Genomic DNA, 20,764 nt, shown 5'->3' on the forward strand with positions numbered 1-20,764 from the left:
CAGCCCAAGCCCCTGGGCCGGTGGGGGGCTACGGAGAGGGTCCCCTTTCCTGGTGGATGTGATGCCTCTCCGCCGCTCTTGTGAACTGGACCAGTTCTGATGCTGGGAGTCTCCTGGGTCCCAACCATGGCGGCTCCAGAGCAGAACACTTCACCTGCGGAGGATGCTGCCTGGCTTGTGCTTCTTTTGCCTTTCTCCCAGACTATTTCGCCCCCTAGGCAAGGTGAGCTACTTCCACCACCTTCGAAACTTTTTTTGCCAACTTCAATTTTTAAGAACAGATGGTTTGTAGGAAAAATAAGCACGAAACTTGAAACTGCTAAATTTATTTTAAATTGCAACAATAAGTAATAAACCATTTTTGACTATCTTTCTCAAATACAAAAGACAATGTTTTGGCACAGAAATCATTTTGAACTAAGGGGCACTCGGTGTAATGCATACTTCCGCCATTGCAAATGCAACAGTAAAAAGGAGTTTTTGTTCACAGGGCAGAGAGGTGAAAATGGTCAAGGGAGCTGCTAAATTATTACATTGTCCAGGTGCACTCTCAACTTATTTAAAGACAGACAAAGGGCACACAAAAATCCAACAGGACAACTTTTTCATTGGTGAGAGTGTTCATGCTGTTATACTCCCTCTCTCTCACGCATGCACTCACAAAAAAGTGGAATTATGTGCAGGGTGCAACGTTTCCCACACACACACACACACACTCATACGCCTACACACACGGGTCTAGGGCCACTACAACAGGACTAGTCAGGAAAGGCAAACAAATGTCAGCGATTTGTATCTCCTCCTTCCCCCCAATAACGATATGGTGCCTTTAACTGGAAATGCCAGAGGTTGAACCTGGGACCTCCCGCTTCCAAAACTCATAGGCTGTCACTGAGCTGTGGGCCGGGAGACATGGGGGTGTTTAGATTCTGGAAGCTCTGGTTCTCGTTTTCACACCTAATCCATCCCCTTTCATCGCTTGGTACTGGGGTTTACCCAACAGCCTTGAATATACACCACTGGCTACGGAAATTAAAGACCTGGGGCAGCAGGAAAAAGTCACAATTTTTCCATCAGTCACCAGCATCCCATGATTATCAAGTCGCATTGATTTCAATAAAGCAAACACCCCATTCAGACATGAATACACACACTGCCAGCATGCGCACACACACACACACCTTAGTGTTAACAGGGACCCTCTCCCCAAAGAGGTTCTAGTGCCTCCTGTATCTTCAGCCCCTTTTTATCTTGCTGAGATTTTTCGATGCACCTTTAATCCTGCCCATTGCTTTATGTGGCGTCTATCATTTTGTGGCTTTTATTTTTATTTATCTCTTGATTACATTTATATCCCCTTTTCTCCTCTTGTAAGGAACCGACAGTTTGAGAGAGTGCAGAGGAGGGAGAGAGATGTAAACCTCATGGGAATGAGGTGGAAGAGCAAAATACAAATACTGAACTAGACGCTCTTCTCCTCCTTGTGCCAGCCGGCGTTGAGAAGGGAGGGTGTGGCAAACTGAGACCCCTCCCCTCCCTAGTGTCACCCCCAAGGACAAATGTGGCCCCACGGGCTCTTCTCCCTTTGCACAAGATTAACCGAATATTTCAGCATTTCTTATAATATTTATTATTATTATTATTATTATTATTGGGCTTCTACCTGAAGTGACAGTGTTGAGCTACGAATTGGGGATGGTCCTGGGAATTAAAGGCAAGAAATCTACAAAAGAAGCTGCTGAAATGTTCAGCATCTGGAGGAGAGGAAAGGAAGGCACTTTGGGACTGGACCACTGAGAAGTTGCAAGCAAGAAATCCATGTTTTGTTTGGACTTCGAAGGACTCATTGGTGCGTTCGTTTGTATTGGATATCTGTGATGTGTTTGTATCATTTAATGCTTATTAAAAGCATATTTGTTCAAATTCTCTCTTTGCAGGTTTTAGACTGATGAAGCCCCGGAGGACTCACACGAGGAGAACTCAGCATATACTGATGGCAGCGAAAGACAACAAAACCCATCTTTTTCCTGTTGAGATTCCTGGGGAGCAGAGGCTGGTGGATCTGATTCCGGTGGGCCTCTGAATCCATTCCAGGCTTCAGTCCGATGTAAAATGCACAAGCTTAAAATTGCAATATAAAAGCTGAAAACTATAACCAGAAAAGAAAAAGAAAAAGCCTAGCAGCAATAGAGGGATTTAAAATACAATAAGAGATTTAAGACAACAGAAGTTATATGCAATATCATCTGGATAGTCACAATATGAATCTTTATCTATTTATTTACCATATTGGTCTAAAATGAATTCCAGAGTGGTGCACATAGGAATAAAACAGTAAAAAGAAAGAAGATACAAAACAATAAATTGAATTTCGTTGAATTTAAAACAAAGGACCAATATAAACAGTGGCTGGTCAGTTGAGGAAGGCTTCCTGGAAAAGAGTCCTTTTCAGAGGAGGCAGAAGCAGCCTAGGGTTGCCACCTGCCTAACCACAAGGGGCAGGGAGTTCCAAAGGGAAGGGGCCACCACACTGAAGGCTCTTCTCCTGATGGACTCCAATCGGGACAAAGGTCCACTTGGAACCACCAGGAGCCGGCCCTCCAATGACCTTAGTCCCTGGGGCAGGGTGAGAGGAGAGAAGGTGCTTTTTCATGTATCCTGATCCCAAACTGTTTAGAGCTTTGTACACTCCCCTCTTAAACCAGGCCCTGTAGCCGATACGGAGCCAGTACAGTCCCTTCAGCAAAGGAGTTACGTGCCGAATAGGGTCAACCCCAGACAACAGCCGAGCTGCTGCGTTCTGAACTGGCTCCAGCGTCCGGAGCAGCCTTAAGGGCAGCCCCAGATGGAACACATTGCAGTCATCCAGCCTTGAGGTTCGTAGCGCCTGCACCTCTGTGGCCAAGCCATCCCTGTCCCAGAGAGGGTGCTTTAGTCAGCTCTTTATCGTTCAATGTGGGCGGTGTGGACGAAACCGAGTCCACTTCTGCTCAAACCTGGAAACCAATTGATCATTTTCCTAATCAGGCAGGAGCATCAGGGAAGGCTTCTGGCTCAGCACATACACATATTTCTTGCAGTGATCAGCAGGGTGAGTTTGCTACAGTTCCAGGCATATTTCGTACAACGTTCCCAGGAACTTGCATGATGGTGCCAAGAGACGAGGCCTTTGGGGCTACGGAGTCCACCGCTTGTAACAAAAAAGAGCAGCTTCGCTTGCACAGACTGCACGCGCCTGTCCAGGAGAAAAGACACCTCTGCGGTGTAGCTCCACCGCTCTGCCCCTGACCGCCCTCCAAGGTCTTTGGGAATCTGGAAATGACCACAGCGCAGGACACCATACGGCACACAGAAGGCCAAAATAACTCCTCTGCCCGGCCCTTAACAGCTCTCATTTCCCAACACACTGGTGGCTCAGTGAAGCTGAGAAGCCCTCGACAGATCTGTTCGGCTGAACGTGGCATGGATATTTGTTTTTAATTCAAGGTCTTTCCTCCTGGGCTTGCTTCTTTTAAAAGGAATGGCTCTCCTCCATTTGAAGATCTTCCTTCTTTCCGGAAACGGCTGGGATTGAAAAAAATCCTTCCTGTGGCTGTTCTTTGATGTGATTTCAGGTACTTATAATGTTGGAAGTTCTTCCAGGATGCTAAGAATTGTATTTAAAGGATTTCACCCTTTAGTGGATTCTTTGATGCTGTTTAAAGTCCTTGGGGGAGCTAGGGGTGGCGATAGCCGAAAGAAAGCTCTGGCGTGGGCTGGTCAATGAAGTCACGAAGAGTCGGAAGCGACTGAACAAATAAACCACAACAATAAAGTTTCTACGGTGAATGAAGCTCTTTTTGCACTCTAAGCATTTATAAGATTCTCACCAGTGGGAATACTTTAATGTCTTCTAAATGTTGTATGTTCATTGAAGCTCATTCCGCATTCTAAACATTTATGGGCTTCTCACCTGTGTGGATCCTGTGATGGGTGTGAAGGGTTGAGTTCCGACTGAAACTCTTCCCGCACTCTAAGCATTTATAAGGCTTCTCACCAGTGTGGATCCTCTGATGGGTGTCAAGGCTTGAATTTGTAGTGAAACTCTTCCCACACTCTAAGCATTTATAAGGCTTCTCTCCAGTGTGGATCCTGTGATGGATGTTAAGGGCTGAACTATCACTGAAAGTCTTCCCACACTCTGAGCATTTATAAGGCTTCTCTCCTGTGTGGATCCTGCGATGGGTGTTAAGGTTTGAGCTGTGACTGAAACTCTGCCCGCAATCTAAGCATTTATAGGGCTTCTCTCCTGTGTGGATCCTGTGATGGGTGTCAAGGTGTGAGCTCTGACTGAAACTCTGCCCGCACTCTAAACATTTATAGGGCTTCTCTCCTGTGTGAATCCTGTGATGCTTGTTAAGGCCTGAACTCTGACTGAAACCCTTCCCGCACTCTAAGCATTTATAAGGCTTCTCACCTGTGTGGATCCTGTGATGGGTGTCAAGGTTTGAGCTGTACCTGAAACTCTTCTCGCACTCTAAGCATTTATAAGTCTTCTCGCCTTTGTGGCTCTTGTGATGCGTATTAACGGCTGAGCTGTTGCTGAAACTCTTCCCACACTCTAAGCATTTATAAGGCTTCTCACCAGTGTGGATCCTGTGATGTATTTTAAGGCTATTTCTACCAGAAAAACTCTTCCCACACTCTAAGCATTCATAGGGCTTCACCCCTGTGTGGATCCTGTGATGGGCGTCAAGGGCTGAGCTTTTTCTAAAACTCTTCCCACACTCAAAGCATTTATAAGGCTTCTCACCAGTGTGGATCCTGTGATGCATTTTAAGGCTATTTCTACCAGTGAAACTCTTCCCACACTCTAAGCATTTACAAGTCTTCTTGCCTGTGTGGCTCCTGTGATGGGCGTCAAGGCCTGAACTCTGACTGAAACTCTTTCCGCACTCTAAGCATTTATAAGGCTTCTTGCCTGTGTGAATCCTGTGATGCGTGTTAAGGGCTGAGCTCTTGCTGAAACTCTTCCCACACTCTAAGCATTTATAAGGCTTCTCTCCTGTGTGGATCCTGTGATGTATTTTAAGACTATTTCTATCAATAAAACTCTTCCCACACTCTAAGCATTTATAAGGCTTCTCGCCTGTGTGGATCCTGTGATGGGAGTTAAGGTATGAGCTTGTACTGAAACTCTTCCCGCACTCTAAGCATTTATAAGGCTTCTCTCCTGTGTGGATCCTGTGATGGGAGTTAAGGTATGAGCTTGTACTGAAACTCTTCCCGCACTCTAAGCATTTATAAGGCTTCTCGCCTGTGTGGATCCTGTGATGGGCGTCAAGGCCTGAACTCTGACTGAAACTCTTCCCGCACTCTAAGCATTTATAGGGCTTTTCGCCTGTGTGGATCCTGTGATGCGTGTTAAGGGCTGAGCTCCGACTGAAAGTCTTCCCGCACTCTAAGCATTCATAGGGCTTCATGCCTGTGTGAATTCGTTCATGCAGCCTCCCATCAGCTGAAAGAAGAAACCCAGTAGATGGTTATTTCAATTAGGAGAGGAGCCAATGATAATCAAGAGAACTGAAAACCAGTTTGGCCCACAAATTCATTCTTTTAATGTTTACAGGTGGCCTTTTTGGACATAGCGGCCTGGTCTGCACATCATGCAGCAACTCTGGGTAACCGTGAGCATTCTGTTGTGTTCAAGCCTTATTGTGGAAGGAGCAAGAACAAAGCCCTGGTGATGAGTGTGGCTAGTGGGGGGAGGGGGGAGGTCCCAGCTGGGAACAGGGAGGCCTTTGGGAGAAGGCAGAAAGAGAGAGAGAGAGAGACGTTCCTTCTGACCCTTCGCTCGAATAAATTCATCGTGAAAGCCAGGCAGCAGTGCAACATTATTTTATAATGGAGGTCTGGTTAAAGAAAAGTAATTCACAACCAAGCTCAGCTAGGCGGTCTACAAGGATTTTGGGTGGGGAATGTGTAGAGGGAGACATTTTTCTCACTCTCCCACAGTAATAGAACGCAAATGGGGTCCTGTCAAGGAGCTGATGGGTGTGAAATTCAGGACAGATCAAAGGAAGGACTTTGGCTCACAGCACAGAGTCCAACTCTGGAATTCACCAGCACAAGATGTGGTGATGGCCACCGACTGGGATGGCCGGAAAAGGGTGTTGGAGCATTTCTTGGAGGGGATCCAACATGTCTCTTCTTACGTTCTTAAACTATTAACCTTTTTTCATATATGTATCTATGCTCATTCTACCACAATGGGTGAAATGGCTATAATTCTTTAAGATTTGCCTTTTTGTGATGAATTTGAAGCAGGAGGAAATGTATGCCACGTAGGTAACCAATCAGATTTAGTGTAACATTCTTACAACACCTGGGCCTCCCTCAGCCATGTCCCATGCTTCAGGGGATGCTTTTAGCTGGCAACTCAGAGGAGGGAATTCCAGAGATGCAAAGAACCACCTTCTCTGTGCAGAAAGCCAGGCAAAACAGGATTCTTTTATTGGAACTGATTCCTGACTGCAGAATTTCATACCATCTTCACCCCACCTGAACCCTTCTCATACCTGCCCTTTAACAACTTGCCTGATGAAGAGACCTGGAGGTCTTTTTTGATTTACATGTTTTATTATGCTCTGAGACACAACCAAACACATACTCTTTACAAAACATAAAATCAAACATCAACATAAAAAAAACATACACAATTAAGATGGAGTTCCAATTCCCCACACAGCAAATATATATATACTCAATATCTTTTCTTATTCCATAAATAATAATAGTTCCTCTCTTTCTTTTTAATTTTAACATTTTCTTCTCATTCATTGAATCCACGGATAATAGAGTTATTGTGCGAAAACTTGATTTTGGCTGCCATTTTCCAAGGTGGTGGCCGTTATGATGATTTCCCAAGATGCCCCTATATCTCATTTTAATCTACATGGTCATAAATGCCACCATACGAAATTTCACAGTTGTATTACAATGTGCACAATTTTTTTGCTAACCCGCTCTACTATCGCCCTTGTTTATTCGTGGATTCAATGAATGAGAAGAAAATGTTAAAATGAAAGAAAGAGAGAAACTATTATTAGTTATGGAATAAGAAAAGATATTGAGATATATGTATATATATTTGCTGTGTGGGGAATGGGAAGTCCATCTTAATTGTGTATGTTTTTTTTATGTTGATGTTTGATTTTATGTTTTGTAAAGCGTATGTGTTTGTTTGTGTCTTAGAGCATAATAAAACATCTAAATCAAAAAAGACCTCCAGGTCTCTTCATCAGGCAAGTTGTTAAAGGGCTGCTATGAGAAGGGTTCAGGTGGGGTGAAGATGGTATGAAATTCTGCAGTCAGGAATCGGTTGCAATAAAGGAATTCTGTTTTGCCTGGCTTTCTGCACAGAGAAGGTGGTTCTTTGCCTCTCTGGAATTCCCTCCTCTCAGTTGCCAGCTAAAAGCATCCCCTGAAGCATGGGACGCGGCTAAGGGAGGCCCAGGTGTTGTAAGAACATGGAACATTTCAACAGGCCAAAAGGTCTGATCTTGTGCCATCAGACATGGATTATCGCTGACTTACAGATCTACACCTTGAGTCAAATCACTACAAATGAGGGATAAAAAGCAGGAAATAACTTTTAAGAATCAAATGGGACGGACACAGCCCTGGGCAGTTTCCACAGCCTGCACGCAGCATTACAAAGGACTCATTCAGCAACCCAGGGAATGGAAGCAACCCGAAGCGAAGGGCGGCACATTTTAGCACAGCAGTCGTAGTCATTCATACTCACCTCCAGGCACCATGTGGGGTGGGGGGTGAGCAGCCCAAGCCCCTGGGCCGGTGGGGGGCTACGGAGAGGGTCCCCTTTGCTGGCGGATGTGACGCCTCTCCGCCGCTCTTGTGGACTGGACCAGTTCTGATGCTGGGAGTCTTCTCCTGGCCGGCTCCAGAGCGGAGCGCTTCTCCTGCAGAGGAGGCTGCCTGGCCATGCGCTTCCCCTGGCTTGTTCCTGCCTGGGTTCCTGTGGAATTGTGGTAGGTGAATTGCATGCTGGGAGTTGTAGTAGAGGCATGGAGGGATGCTGGGAGGGAGCAAGGAATTGGAGGGTGGAGTCAGGCAGATGTGAGCCAGTGTTTGCTGGAGTCTCAGCTTTAGTGTGGGCTGAGAAGAAAGTAGCATTTCAGAAGCTGTCTCTGGCGTCTCCAGATGCTCGCAATGCAACACTTCCTCGCATCCCCCCTTCCCCAAGGGCTCCTCCTAATACCAGGGCTTGGTCGGTCCCTCGGCTGAGTGTTCCCCAAAGTCTTCTCGGTCTCCTGTTTCAGCTCAAGCAGCCGCAGGGAGAGGAAGCAACTCACAGAAGAGCCCCTGTTCACAACAACCCTGCAGAGGACATGGGCAGGGTCCCTGGGGCAGAGTCCTCGCATGGGCAAGAAAGAACAGATACCCCCCCTCCTCCTCCCCCAAAATAAAGACCCAGCTTGTTCTGCCAGGAAGCTGAATGTCAGAGGACGGATGTGACATTACACTCTCTTCTCTCTTTGCACAAGATAAATTGAACTAATATTTGTTTTGCATCTTTGATGATGATGATGATTGGGCTACTATCTGGAACGACAGTGCTGACCATATGAAGTCCCTCCTGTCTATAGCAGCCCAAAACAGGGTCAGAAGAAGGAGGCCATCCTCACAATGCAGGTGAACACCACGACACGGGAAAACTGGAGACAGTGGTGGGAGGGGGGAGACAGGGGGTTCTTCCTACTCCTAAGAAGCTCAGACCCAAAGCTTCCTCTGGATCACAACCAGAATCGGTCGAAAAGGGCAGAGCTGTGCCCCACAGCCTTGAGGTGTTTGGTTTTCTTAAAACATAGATTTATTGGAGGAGGGGGGCCCTTGGATCTTTTAGAATCAATTTCTGGTGCTTCAGGTCCTTCCATATTTTTTAAAAAAAACGTTTTAAAATTCAGTTTCTGCTGTTGAAGAGCTTACATCGTTTTAACAAATAATTGATTCAGGAGTTGTTCCTTGCATAATTAAATAAAATCCTTTCCTGGTAAGGTTGGGTCCTTGCCTGTTTTTAGAAATGAATTTGTGGTGTGGTGAAGAGTTCCTCTTTCTCACAATTCAATAATTCATCATGAGATGCTGCAACCTTGATGGAACTAAGCGGGGTCTAGCCCTGGTCAGTTTCTTGAAGGGTGACTACCTGGGAACCCCGTGTTCATTGATTCCGGCATTGAGCAGGGGGTTGGACTGGATGGCCTTGTAGGCCCCTTCCAACTCTATGATTCTATGAGATGTTACCCAATTCTGCAGTCAGGAATTGGTTCCACGAAAGGAATTCTGTTTTGCCTGGCTTTCTGCACAGAGAAGGTGGTTCTTTGCATCTCTGGAATTCCCTCCTCTCAGTTGCCAGCTAAAAGCATCCCCTTAAGGATGGGACGTGGCTGAGGGAGGCCAGGTGTTGTAAGAATATAGAACTTTTAAGCCAGCCGAAAGGTCTGATCCTGGGCTGTCAGACATGGATGCTTGCAATGCAACAGTTCCTCGCATCCCCCTTCCCCAAGGGCCATTCCTCATCCCAGGGCTTTTGGTCGGTCCCTCTGTCAGATTTTCCCCACGTCGTCTCAGTCTCCTCTTTCAGCTCAAGTAGCCGCAGGGAGAGGAAGCAACTCACAGAAGAGCCTCTGCTCACAACACCCCTGCAGAGGAGACGGGCAGGGTCCCTGGGGCAGAGTCCTTGCACAGGCAGGAAAGAACAGGGCCCCCCTCCAATTCCTCTTCCAAAATAAAGACCCATCTTGTAACCAGAGAGAGATTGTCTAGTATATAACCAGCATGCCAATTGTTTTGCAATTTTCACAATAAATAGATTCTATTTTACAATCACGTCTGCGGTGATGCTTGTCGGCTGTTTGGATCAGCACTGGTTGCCCCCTGGGGTGTTTCGGACCCATTTGGTGTAGGTTCTGAGGTTTAAAAGGACCGAATATACAACCACGACACAGGGGGTAACTGGAGATAGCGGGGGAGGGGGGAGCCCGGGGGTTCCTCCCAATCCTAAGGTGCTCAGACCCAAAGCTTCCTCTGGATCACAACCAGAGATGGGCGAAGAGGACAGAGCTGTGACCCACAGCCTAGAGGTTTTTTGTTTTTTTAATATAGATTTATTGGAGGAAGGGGCCCTTGCAATTTTTAGAATCAGTTTCTGGTGCTTCAGGGCCCTGCATATTTAAAACTCATTTTGAAAATTCAGTTTCTGTTGTTGGAGAAGTTGCATAGTTTTACAATTCACCACCTGCATGCAGCGTTACAAGGACCTCATTCAGCAACCCAGGGAATGGAAGCAACCCGAAGCAAAGGGAAGCACATTTTAGCACAGCAGTCGTAGTTATTCATACTCACATCCAGGCACCATGTGGGGTGGGGGGTGAGCAGCCCAAGCCCCTGGGCCGGTGGGGGGCTACGGAGAGGGTCCCCTTTGCTGGCAGATGTGACGCCTCTCCGCCGCTCTTGTGGACTGGACCAGTTCTGATGCTGGGAGTCTTCTGGGTCCCACCCTGGGCGGTTCCAGAGCTGGATGCAGCCTGGCCATGCGCTTCCCCTGGCTTGCTCCTGCCTGGGTTCCTGTGGCAATGTGGGAGGTGAATTGCATGCTGGGAGTTGTAGTAGAGGCATGGAGGGGAGCTGGGAGGGAGCAAGGAATTGGAGGGTGGAGTCAGGCAGATGTGAGCCAGTGTTGGTTGGAGTCTCAGTTTTAGTGTGGGCTGAGAATAAAGCAGCATTTCAGCAGCTGTCTCTGGCTTCTCAAGATGCTCGCAATGCAACAGTTCCTCGCATCCCCCCTTCCCGAAGGGCTCCTCTCATCCCAGGGCTTGGTGGGTTCCTGTTTGCTACTTGTACAGGCGTATTTTGCCCAACATTCTCAACAGGAACTTGCAAGATTGTGCCAAGAGACTAGGCCTTTGAGTGCTGCTGATTCCACCGCTTGTGACAAAAAAGAGGAGCTTTGCTTGCACAGATTGCACGCGCCTGTCCAGGAGAAAAGACCCCTCTGCAATGTAGCTCCACCGCTCTGTTCCTGATCACCCTCCAAGGTCTTTGGGAAGTTGGAAATGAACACAGCGCAGGACACCATAGGACACACAGAAGGCCAAAATAACTCATCTGCACAGCCCTTAACAGCTCTCATTTCCCAACCCACTGATGTTTGAGTGACCCTGAAAAGCCCTCGACAGATCTGTTAGGCTGAACATGGCATGGATTGTAAATTTGGTCTTTTTTTTTTACCTCAGAACCTACACCAAATGGGTCTGAAAACCCCCAGTGGGTAACCAGTGAGACAAACATTTAATCTCAGCTGACAAACATCACCACAGACATAACTGTAAATAAGAATCTTTTTATTGTAAAAGTTGCAAAATTAAACAAGTGGCATCGTGGTTATATAAGTATACAATCACTGGCCTTAGCTAGACCTAAGGTTGATCTCGGGGTCATCCCTACCTGATCCCTGGATCCCCTGTGTGTCATTTATATGCACAAAGACGACCCCAGGACGATCCTGGGATAAACCTTAGGTCTAGCTAAGGCCTCTCTCTCTCTCTCTCTCTCTGTGGTTACAAGAAAAGAGAATGAAATGCAAATACAAGATTAAGTAAAAGAATTGCAGTTGCTAAAGCAGGTATTACAAACTTAGCTAATAAGCTTCTAGCATTGTGACTCCTCCTCCTTATCTGCTTCTGTTTGTTACTTGTGGTTTAAAGCTAAACTAAAACACTTTCGACTATACTAAAACAGAGCAGTTAACCCTCCCTGTTCTTCCTCTTGCACACTATTTGAATATGAAAGCTATACTGCAATATTACTAAGTTCCTCTGGGCATGTGAAGAGGAAAAGCAGAAGTTAGAGAACATCTAAGACTTGGAAATAATTTCAACTTCCAGCTTCAGAAAATAACTCTTAAGTCCTAAAGTCTAGAAATACTCTAAGTCCCAACTTTCAGGGAAATACTCTTGAAGCTTTTAGACATTAGGAGTTAAAGAGATTCGTAGTTACCCATTGGTCCAGCAATCCACAAGTCTGAGGTGAAGTTGAAGAGGAAAATAAAAATAAAATCTAAAATAATAATAATAAAAAATCTGTGTTGCCGCTTCTGCGACCTGTGCTTTTATACACTTGTTCTGGCCACCTCTTGGAAAGGGGAAGAGGGAGGGTTGAGCATGGAGTGCTTGGTGTACACTTTTCCCCAGAAAGGGGGTCTTTGGTGGGGGTCTTTTGGTCCATCCTAACATAGGGTGACCATATGAAAAGGAGGACAGGGCTCCTGTATCTTTAAGAGTTGCGTTGAAAAGGGAATTTCAGCAGGGGTCCTTTGTATATATGGAGAATCTGGTGAAATTCCCTCTTCATCACAACAGTTAAAGCTGCAGGAGCTATGCTAGAGTGATCAGATTTAAAAGAGGGCAGCTTTAACTGTTGTGATGAAGAGGGAATTTCACCAGTTGCTCCATATATACAAATGACACCTGCTTTTCAGTGCAACTGTTAAAGGTACAGGAGCCCTGGCCTCCTTTTCATATGGTCACCCTACCTAACAGCTCTAATAGGCAGCAGCTGAGTCTGGGTGTGGCTCAGCAACCTTTATTAGGAAAAGCCCAGCAGTCAGCATTTGCTGGCTGCTGGCATCAAACTCTCCCCAACTTCTCCTGGTTTCTTCGCCCATCTTGAACCCATGTGCTATGAACTTGGACTCCTGCTTGACCCTGCTATTGGATTGTGTATGTATTGGGCTGCCTTACTCTGTTGGACTACTTCTGCTTTGCCTGACTCTATGGCCCTGTTCAGAAGATACCTTAAACCACCGGTTTAAGCACTGTGGTCAAAGCCATGGTTTAACATGTCTGCTGAACAGGGCCATTATCTTGGCTTGCTTGCCTGTGTCTTGACCCTGGGCCTGTTATCTGGATCCCTCCTGCATTTGCCAGAGCTTCTGAAACTTGTCTTCTGGGACATTGGCCTGGGTTATAACTTGTCCCTTCCGTCAGCCCTATAACTAAGACTGCTACATACACAGGACTGCTAAAATCAAATGTTAAAGTGTGAGATACTGTGTGTCTCTGGCCTGGTTCAGACAACACGCTAAACCATGCTGCTTAACCACATAATGGTTAAGGGAATGCATGCATTTTGTGGTCAAGCAGCATGGTTTAGCATGTGGTCTGAGCCAGGCCAGTGAAGGGGAAGGAAAAAGTGTGTGTGTGTGTCCTGACTAGAAGAGCCAAGACACCCACTAATGGCACTTTGCTCTGGCAAGCAAGAAGCCTAGTGCTTTCAGCAGGAGCCTTTCCTCTGGGAAGAGAGTCTCAGTGGCTTCAGCAGCGGTGTTGCACCTTTCCCTGGGGAGTTGGGGGGGTAAGGTACACTGTCTTGTTTTCAATGGATTTTACTGTTTTAAAATTTCATATTGGTTTAATATGTCAATGTTTTAATTTGTTTTAGGATTGTGTATTTATTCTATTTTATATGTATGGTTTTATCTGTATGCTGCCCTGAGATCCTTGTGGTATAGGGTGGGGTGTAAAAGTTTTAATAAATAAATACAATGCCTCTGGGAAGAAGGGGAGTCTGGGCTCTCCCAAATGCGAGGGTACTTATACAGTTCAGAGAAGTGCAGTGCCATGGGTGGAAAAGATGCTACTTGATATGGGAGAAAGACTGGGCTGCCTTTCCATCCCATCTAAGCAAAGAGAATAATTGCTGTAGTTGCCAGAAACCTGCTTTTAACAAAAGATGGCCTCACATGCTAATGGCTGCCTTAACAGACAGGTGTGCAGACTGACCAGGTGTGTCACTAACGATCACTCTGGCTATCCAGTGTTTCATATTCTGCTCAGGTTTAAAATAAAACACTCTTTTGCCTTTGGGGAATACGTTTGTAAGAGGTCTGTTAGGGACTGAATTGCTTGGTCCAGCCTTCCCGGATTCCTCTCAGCCCTGTTCCCTGGGCTTTTCTCACAAGGGGGGAGGGAGACGCCTTCCTTTTTGGGCTGCCTCAAAATGGAGCCGCTACTTCTCACTCGCAAAAGAGCTGCTTTGGAACAAGAGAGCTGAAATAAGCCCTGAAATAAGAGTAGGGTGACCCTAGGAAAAGGAGGACAGGGCTCCTGTAGCTTTAGCAGTTGTATTGAAAAGGAAATTTTAGCATGTGTCATTTGTATATATGGAGAACCTGGGGAAATTCCCCTCTTCATCACCACAGTGAAAGCTGCAGGAGCCCAGCCCTCTTTTAAATCTGGTCACTCTAGTATAACCCTTTTCTATGCAACTGTTAAAGATGCAGGAGCCCTGTCCTCCTTTTCATATGGTCACCCTAAATAAGAGCCCCAAAATTGATGTGGAGGTTTGAACTGAGACCCTAAGCATACTAAGAGTTTTTGCTGGAGGCAAAAGTGGAATGGTCCCCACTTTGTGCATGGCCACCTTAGGTTCATTCAGAATGGCCATAGGAAAGCACTGGGCTGTCAGGCAGCCCCCCCCCCAAAAGGGGAGCCCCAAAATTGTTGTGGAGGTTTGAACTGAGACCCTAAGCATACTAAGAGTTTTTGCTGGAGGCGTGCTCCATTGGAATGGTCCCCACTTTGTGCATGGTCACCTTAGGTTCCATCAGAATGGCCATCGGAAAGCACTGGGCTGTCAGGCAGCCCCCCCGAAAAGGGGGAGCCCCAAAATTGTTGTGGAGGTTTGAACTGAGACCCTTAGCATACTAAGAGTTTTTGCTGGAGGCAAAAGTGGAATGGTTCCCACTTTGTGCATGGCCAATTTAGGTTCATTCAGAATGGCCATCGGAAAGCACTGGGCTGTCAGGCAGCCCCCCCCCCCAAAAAAGGGGGAGCCCCAAAATTGTTGTGGAGGCTTGAACTGAGACCCTGAGCATACTAAGAGTTTTTGCTGGAGGCAAAAGTGGAATGTTCCCCACTTCGTGCATGGCCACTTTAGGTTCCATCAGAATGGCCATAGGAAAGCACTGGGCTGTCAGGCAGCCCCCCCCCCCCCCAAAAGGGAGAGCCCCAAAATTGTTGTAGAGGTTTGAACTGAGACCCTAAGCATACTAAGAGTTTTTGCTGGAGGCGTGCTCCATTGGAATGGTCCCCACTTTGTGCATGGCCACTTTAGGTTCCATCAGAATGGCCATCGGAAAGCACTGGGCTGTCAGGCAGCCCCCCCAAAAGGGGGAGCCCCAAAATTGTTGTGGAGGTTTGAACTGAGACCCTGAGCATACTAAGAGTTTTTGCTGGAGGCAAAAGTGGAATGGTTCCCACTTTGTGCATAGCCACTTTAGGTTCCATCAGAATGGCCACAGGAAAGCACTGGGCTGTCAGGCAGCCCCCCCAAAAGGGGGAGCCCCAAAATTGTTGTGGAGGTTTGAACTGAGACCCTAAGCATACTAAGAGTTTTTGCTGGAGGCAAAAGTGGAATGTTCCCCACTTTGTGCATGGTCACCTTAGGTTCCATCAGAATGGCCATCGGAAAGCACTGGGCTGTCAGGCAGCCCCCCCAAAAGGGGAGCCCCAAAATTGTTGTGGAGGTTTGAACTGAGACCCTAAGCATGCTAAGAGTTTTTGCTGGAGGCAAAAGTGGAATGTTCCCCACTTTGTGCATGGTCACCTTAGGTTCCATCAGAATGGCCATCGGAAAGCACTGGGCTGTCAGGCAGCCCCCCCAAAAGGGGAGCCCCAAAATTGTTGTGGAGGTTTGAACTGAGACCCTAAGCATACTAAGAGTTTTTGCTGGAGGCGTGCTCCATTGGAATGGTCCCCACTTTGTGCATGGTCACCTTAGGTTCCATCAGAATGGCCATTGGAAAGCACTGGGCTGTCAGGCAGCCCCCCCGAAAAGGGGGAGCCCCAAAATTGTTGTGGAGGTTTGAACTGAGACCCTGAGCATACTAAGAGTTTTTGCTGGAGGCAAAAGTGGAATGTTCCCCACTTTGTGCATGGCCACTTTAGGTTCCATCAGAATGGCCATAGGAAAGCACTGGGCTGTCAGGCAGCCCCCCCCCAAAAGGGGGAGCCCCAAAATTGTGGTGGAGGTTTGAACTGAGACCCTAAGCATCCTAAGAGTTTTTGCTGGAGGCGTGCTCCATTGGAATGGTCCCCACTTTGTGCATGGCCACTTTAGGTTCCATCAGAATGGGCATAGGAAAGCACTGGGCTGTCAGGCAGCCCCCCCCCCAAAAAAAAGGGTGAGCCTCAAAATTGTTGTGGAGGGTTGAACTGAGACCCTAAGCATACTAAGAGTTTTTGCTGGAGGCAAAAGTGGAATGTTCCCCACTTTGTGCATGGCCACTTTAGGTTCCATCAGAATGGCCATAGGAAAGCACTGGGCTGTCAGGCAGCCCCCCCCCCAAAAAAAGGGGGAGCCCCAAAATTGTTGTGGAGGTTTGAACTGAGACCCTAAGCATACTAAGAGTTTTTGCTGGAGGCGTGCTCCATTGGAATGGTCCCCACTTTGTGCATGGTCACCTTAGGTTCCATCAGAATGGCCATCGGAAAGCACTGGGCTGTCAGGCAGCCCCCCCGAAAAGGGGGAGCCCCAAAATTGTTGTGGAGGTTTGAACTGAGACCCTAAGCATACTAAGAGTTTTTGCTGGAGGCAAAAGTGGAATGGTTCCCACTTTGTGCATGGCCACTTTAGGTTCATTCAGAATGGCCATCGGAAAGCACTGGGCTGTCAGGCAGCCCCCCCCCAAAAAAGGGGGAGCCCCAAAATTGTTGTGGAGGGTTGAACTGAGACCCTAAGCATACTAAGAGTTTTTGCTGGAGGCAAAAGTGGAATGTTCCTCACTTTGTGCATGGTCACCTTAGGTTCCATCAGAATGGCCATCGGAAAGCACTGGGCTGTCAGGCAGCCCCCCCCCAAAAAAATGGGGGAGACCCAAAATCGTTGTGGAGGTTTGAACTGAGACCCTGAGCATACTAAGAGTTTTTGCTGGAGGCGTGCTCCCTTGGAATGATCCCCACTTTGTGCATGGTCACCTTAGGTTCCATCAGAATGGCCATAGGAAAACATGGACTGCAATATCTGTTATTTTACTATGATTAATAAGGAGTAAGCTTTATTGTGATTAACATGTCCACACATTTTTATCTGCTTAAAGTCATTGACTATTCAGTTCTGAAACTGGGTTCTCATTTAAAGGTCTTTTTAAAAATATATATTTTGGTTTAGTTGTACTTTTTTCAAAAGTTGTTGAATTCTGCCACTACTGTTTAAGTAGATGATAACCCCTGAACTTTCTAATTATTACAGCCTCAGAACTACATCCCCCCCCCCAGTTTATGAAATCCTGCACAGTATTTTTTTATGAGGACAGCCTTAGAACTTATCTAAAGGAATAGAAATGGAGTGGAGTCAGTAGTAGGTGACCCTATGAAAAGAAGGACAGGGCTCCTGTATCTTTAACAGTTGTATTGTAAAGGAAATTTTAGCAGGTGTCATTTGTATATATGGAGAGCCTGGTGAAATTTCTTCTTCATCACAACAGTTAAAGCTGCAGGAGCCCTGCCCTCTTTTAAATCTGGTCACTCTAGTATAGCTCCTGCAGCTTTAACTGTTGGGATGAAGAGGGAATTTCACCAGGTGCTGCATGCATGCAAATGACACCTGTTGAATTTTTTTTATATATATATACAACTGTTAAAGATACAGGAGCCCTGTCCTTCTTTCCATAAGGTCACCCTAGACACTCAGGACTCTGTGGAGGAGATCCAGGAAATAGATTCGGGGCTGCCATGCCCTAGCAGGCTTCCAGAACTGTCACCAGCGAGGTCAATTTATGATGTGCTAATTTTGCTGGGTCACAACTTATACGGGCATCTAAGAGAGTCCTGCTAGATTGGGGCAAAGTCATCCTGCTTCCAGCCAGGGGTTTCTGTGATGGCCACAGGTAGGCCCTGGGAGCACCATCAGGCGCGCATTTTCTTGCACGCTCGTTACTGGGCACTCACGGATTTTTGTGGGTCCCTCTCACGACGACCGCTGCCTCCTCCTGCACGCCTCCCGCCCCTTCTAGCCTTCTTCATGCCACCAAAAAACACCCCAGTAAGTCTGACTTATTTTTAAAGACGGAAGTTGCCGCTCTCTCCTGCTGTGTGCAGGAGAAGCAGCGGGCTCAAAACGGCCCACGGAATGGGCCATGTGTGTGTTATTTACTTCCTCTTTTGAAAGAGGAAGTAATGAGGGACAAACATGCGTGTGATGACGCTCTGAAACAACAGCTCCCACCTCCAGCAGCTAGTATTCAGAGGTACTTGCTTGTGAACATGGAGGTTCCATTTAGTTCTCATGGCCAAAGAATAAGCACCCAGCAACAGTGCTCGCTGGCAAAGATGGTCTCCTCAGGAGAAAGCAAAGTCCTCGTGTAGGGCTCTGGCCAGAGGGCTCTGATAGGGAAAAACTCCCCAACTAGAAGGGAACAGGAAACCAGACAAGTCCAGATGCAGTGACTATCTTTTTATTAACTACACGTGTAGGAGGAACCTCACCCTCGACGGATCAAAAGCAAGATTCTCCACCCATCATCCACAACTAACATCTTTTATAACTATCCAGGCCCCTCCTGAATGAGCTCATGTTCATCCCTCCTCCCATCCCTTCTTGGTTGCAGAGTTACACATTTTCCATAACCGAAGCTATTAACAACACATAATGTTTTGACAACTATGCCTTATTCGTGTGACTTACTGTAACAGATAAGCCCCCCATGCAAGGGCAAGCAAAGCTAACAAGCACAAATGCACCAGGGTGTCTGAGTAAAAGACAACTTGGGTCCAGGGTCCAAGCCTCAGAAGCTGTGGTGTTGTAAGTTGCCACATTTGACCAGGCAGATTGGGCCTCTGTTTGTGTTCTTGAGAAGTACAGGGCAACTTGCTGACTGCGTTTCCAATGACTCTTGGGAAGGGAACGGGGAAGAGGGAGGGATGAGCAAGGAGGGCTTGGTGTACACTTTTCCCCAGAAAGGGGGTCTTTGGTGGGGGTCTTTTGGCCCACCCTAACAGCTCTAATAGGCAGCAGCTGAGTCTGGGTGTGGCTTAGCAGCCTTTATTAGGAAAAGCCCAGCAGTCAGCATTTGCTGGCTGCTGGCAACAACCTCTCCCCAACTTCTCCTGGTTTCTTCGCCCATCTTGAACCCAACTTGGACTCCTGCTTGACCCTGATATTGGATTGTGTATGTATTGGGCTGCCTAACTCTGTTGAACTACTTCTGCTTTGCCTGACTCTATGGCCCTGTTCAGAAGATACCTTAAACCACAGGTTTAAGCACTGTGGTCAAAGCCATGGTTTAACATGTCTTCTGAACAGGGCCATTATCTTGGCTTGCTTGCCTGTGTCTTGACCCTGGGCCTGTTATCTGGATCCCTCCTGCATTTGCCAGAGCTTCTGAAACTTGTCTTCTGGAACATTGGCCTGGGTTTTTACTTGTCCCTTCCATCAGCCCTGCTACCAACACAGGACTGCTAAAATCAAATGTTAAAGAGAGAGATACTGTGTGTCTCTGGCTGCAGCATGGTTTAGCATGTTGTCTGAACCAGGCTTCTGTGTGTTCTCTCCTCACCCCCCCCCCCCAAAAAAAAATCTGGGCTTCAGCAGGATCAGGAGAAAATTGCAATGCCCTAGGTCCTTCCTGGCTAAAAAGGATTCAGTAGCACCTTTTCCAGAGGGCTTCCTAAAACAATTCCTATCGGCCCCTGCTTATATTAGGGTGTCTAAAAACCCCTTTTTTCAAGCAAAAATGATGCAGTAACCAGCAAACTGTTCTTTTGGTAAACATGGGGTATGTGTGTGTATATCTTGTGTCACCTTAAAAACAGCTGCAGCACAATCCTAAATATGTCTACTCAGAAGTGTCTACTCTCTGGTGACTGTAATCTGATATTACTTGCTGGTTTAGAGACAGAACAGTGTTAATGTTTAAACTTAATTCAGGTCTCAGGTAAACACTTCCTGCAGTTGGAGGCTCTACTTTTGTAGTCCTTCCTCTATCTAAAGGCAGTTGATTAGGAAGCAAGAGCTGGTTAACAAAGGGACGTACTAAAACAAAGGACAGTACTTGCCCATAGGGAAACCATACTTGCCCATAGAGAAACCATACGTGCCCATAGGGATCCATTGAAAAGCACTTGCCCATAGGGGAACATAGGACAGAATTCTCCATAGAGAAACCATGCTTGCCCATAGGGATCCATTGTCTGAGCCAGGCCAGTGAAAGGGAAGGAAAACGTGTGTGTGTGTGTTGCCTGACTAGAAGAGCCAAGACACCCACTAATGGCACTTTGCTCTGGCAAGCAAGAAGCCTAGTGCTTTCAGCAGGAGCCTTTCCTCTGGGAAGAGAGTCTTAGTGACTTCAGCTGCAGTGTTGCACCTTGCCCTGGGGAGTGGGGGGGGGCATAAGGCACACTGTCTTCTTTTAATTGGATTTTAAAATTTCATATTGGTTTTAACATGTTAATGTTTTAATTTGTTTTAGGATTGTATATATATTCTATTTTATATGTATGGTTTTATCTGTATGCTGCCCTGAGATCCTTGTGGTATAGGGTGGGATGTAAATGTTTTAATAAACAAATAAAATGCCTCTGGGAAGAACGTGAGGGTACTTATACAGTTCAGAGGAGTGCAGTGCCATGGGTCCTGAGCCCTGGAAAAGATGCTACTTGATATGGGAGAAAGACTGGGCTGCCTTTCCATCCCATCTAAGCAAAGG

At 46.8% G+C, this 20,764-nt stretch overlaps 1 protein-coding gene across 1 annotated transcript in view; it reads right to left on the reverse strand.

Annotated features, from left to right (window-relative positions):
- Positions 1 to 2,643: 2,643 nt before the first annotated feature.
- Positions 2,644 to 20,764, reverse strand: part of LOC134412386 (zinc finger protein 208-like) — a 489,474-nt gene continuing 471,353 nt past the window's right edge. Inside the window, exon 4 of the mRNA XM_063146291.1 lies at positions 2,644 to 5,487. Within this exon, the coding sequence (XP_063002361.1) occupies positions 3,930 to 5,487 (1,558 nt within the window). The 3' untranslated portion in view covers positions 2,644 to 3,929. The remainder of the gene's footprint in view (positions 5,488 to 20,764) is intronic.

This window comes from Elgaria multicarinata, chromosome 21 (assembly GCF_023053635.1).
Source record: "Elgaria multicarinata webbii isolate HBS135686 ecotype San Diego chromosome 21, rElgMul1.1.pri, whole genome shotgun sequence".
Lineage (NCBI taxonomy): Eukaryota > Metazoa > Chordata > Lepidosauria > Squamata > Anguidae > Elgaria > Elgaria multicarinata.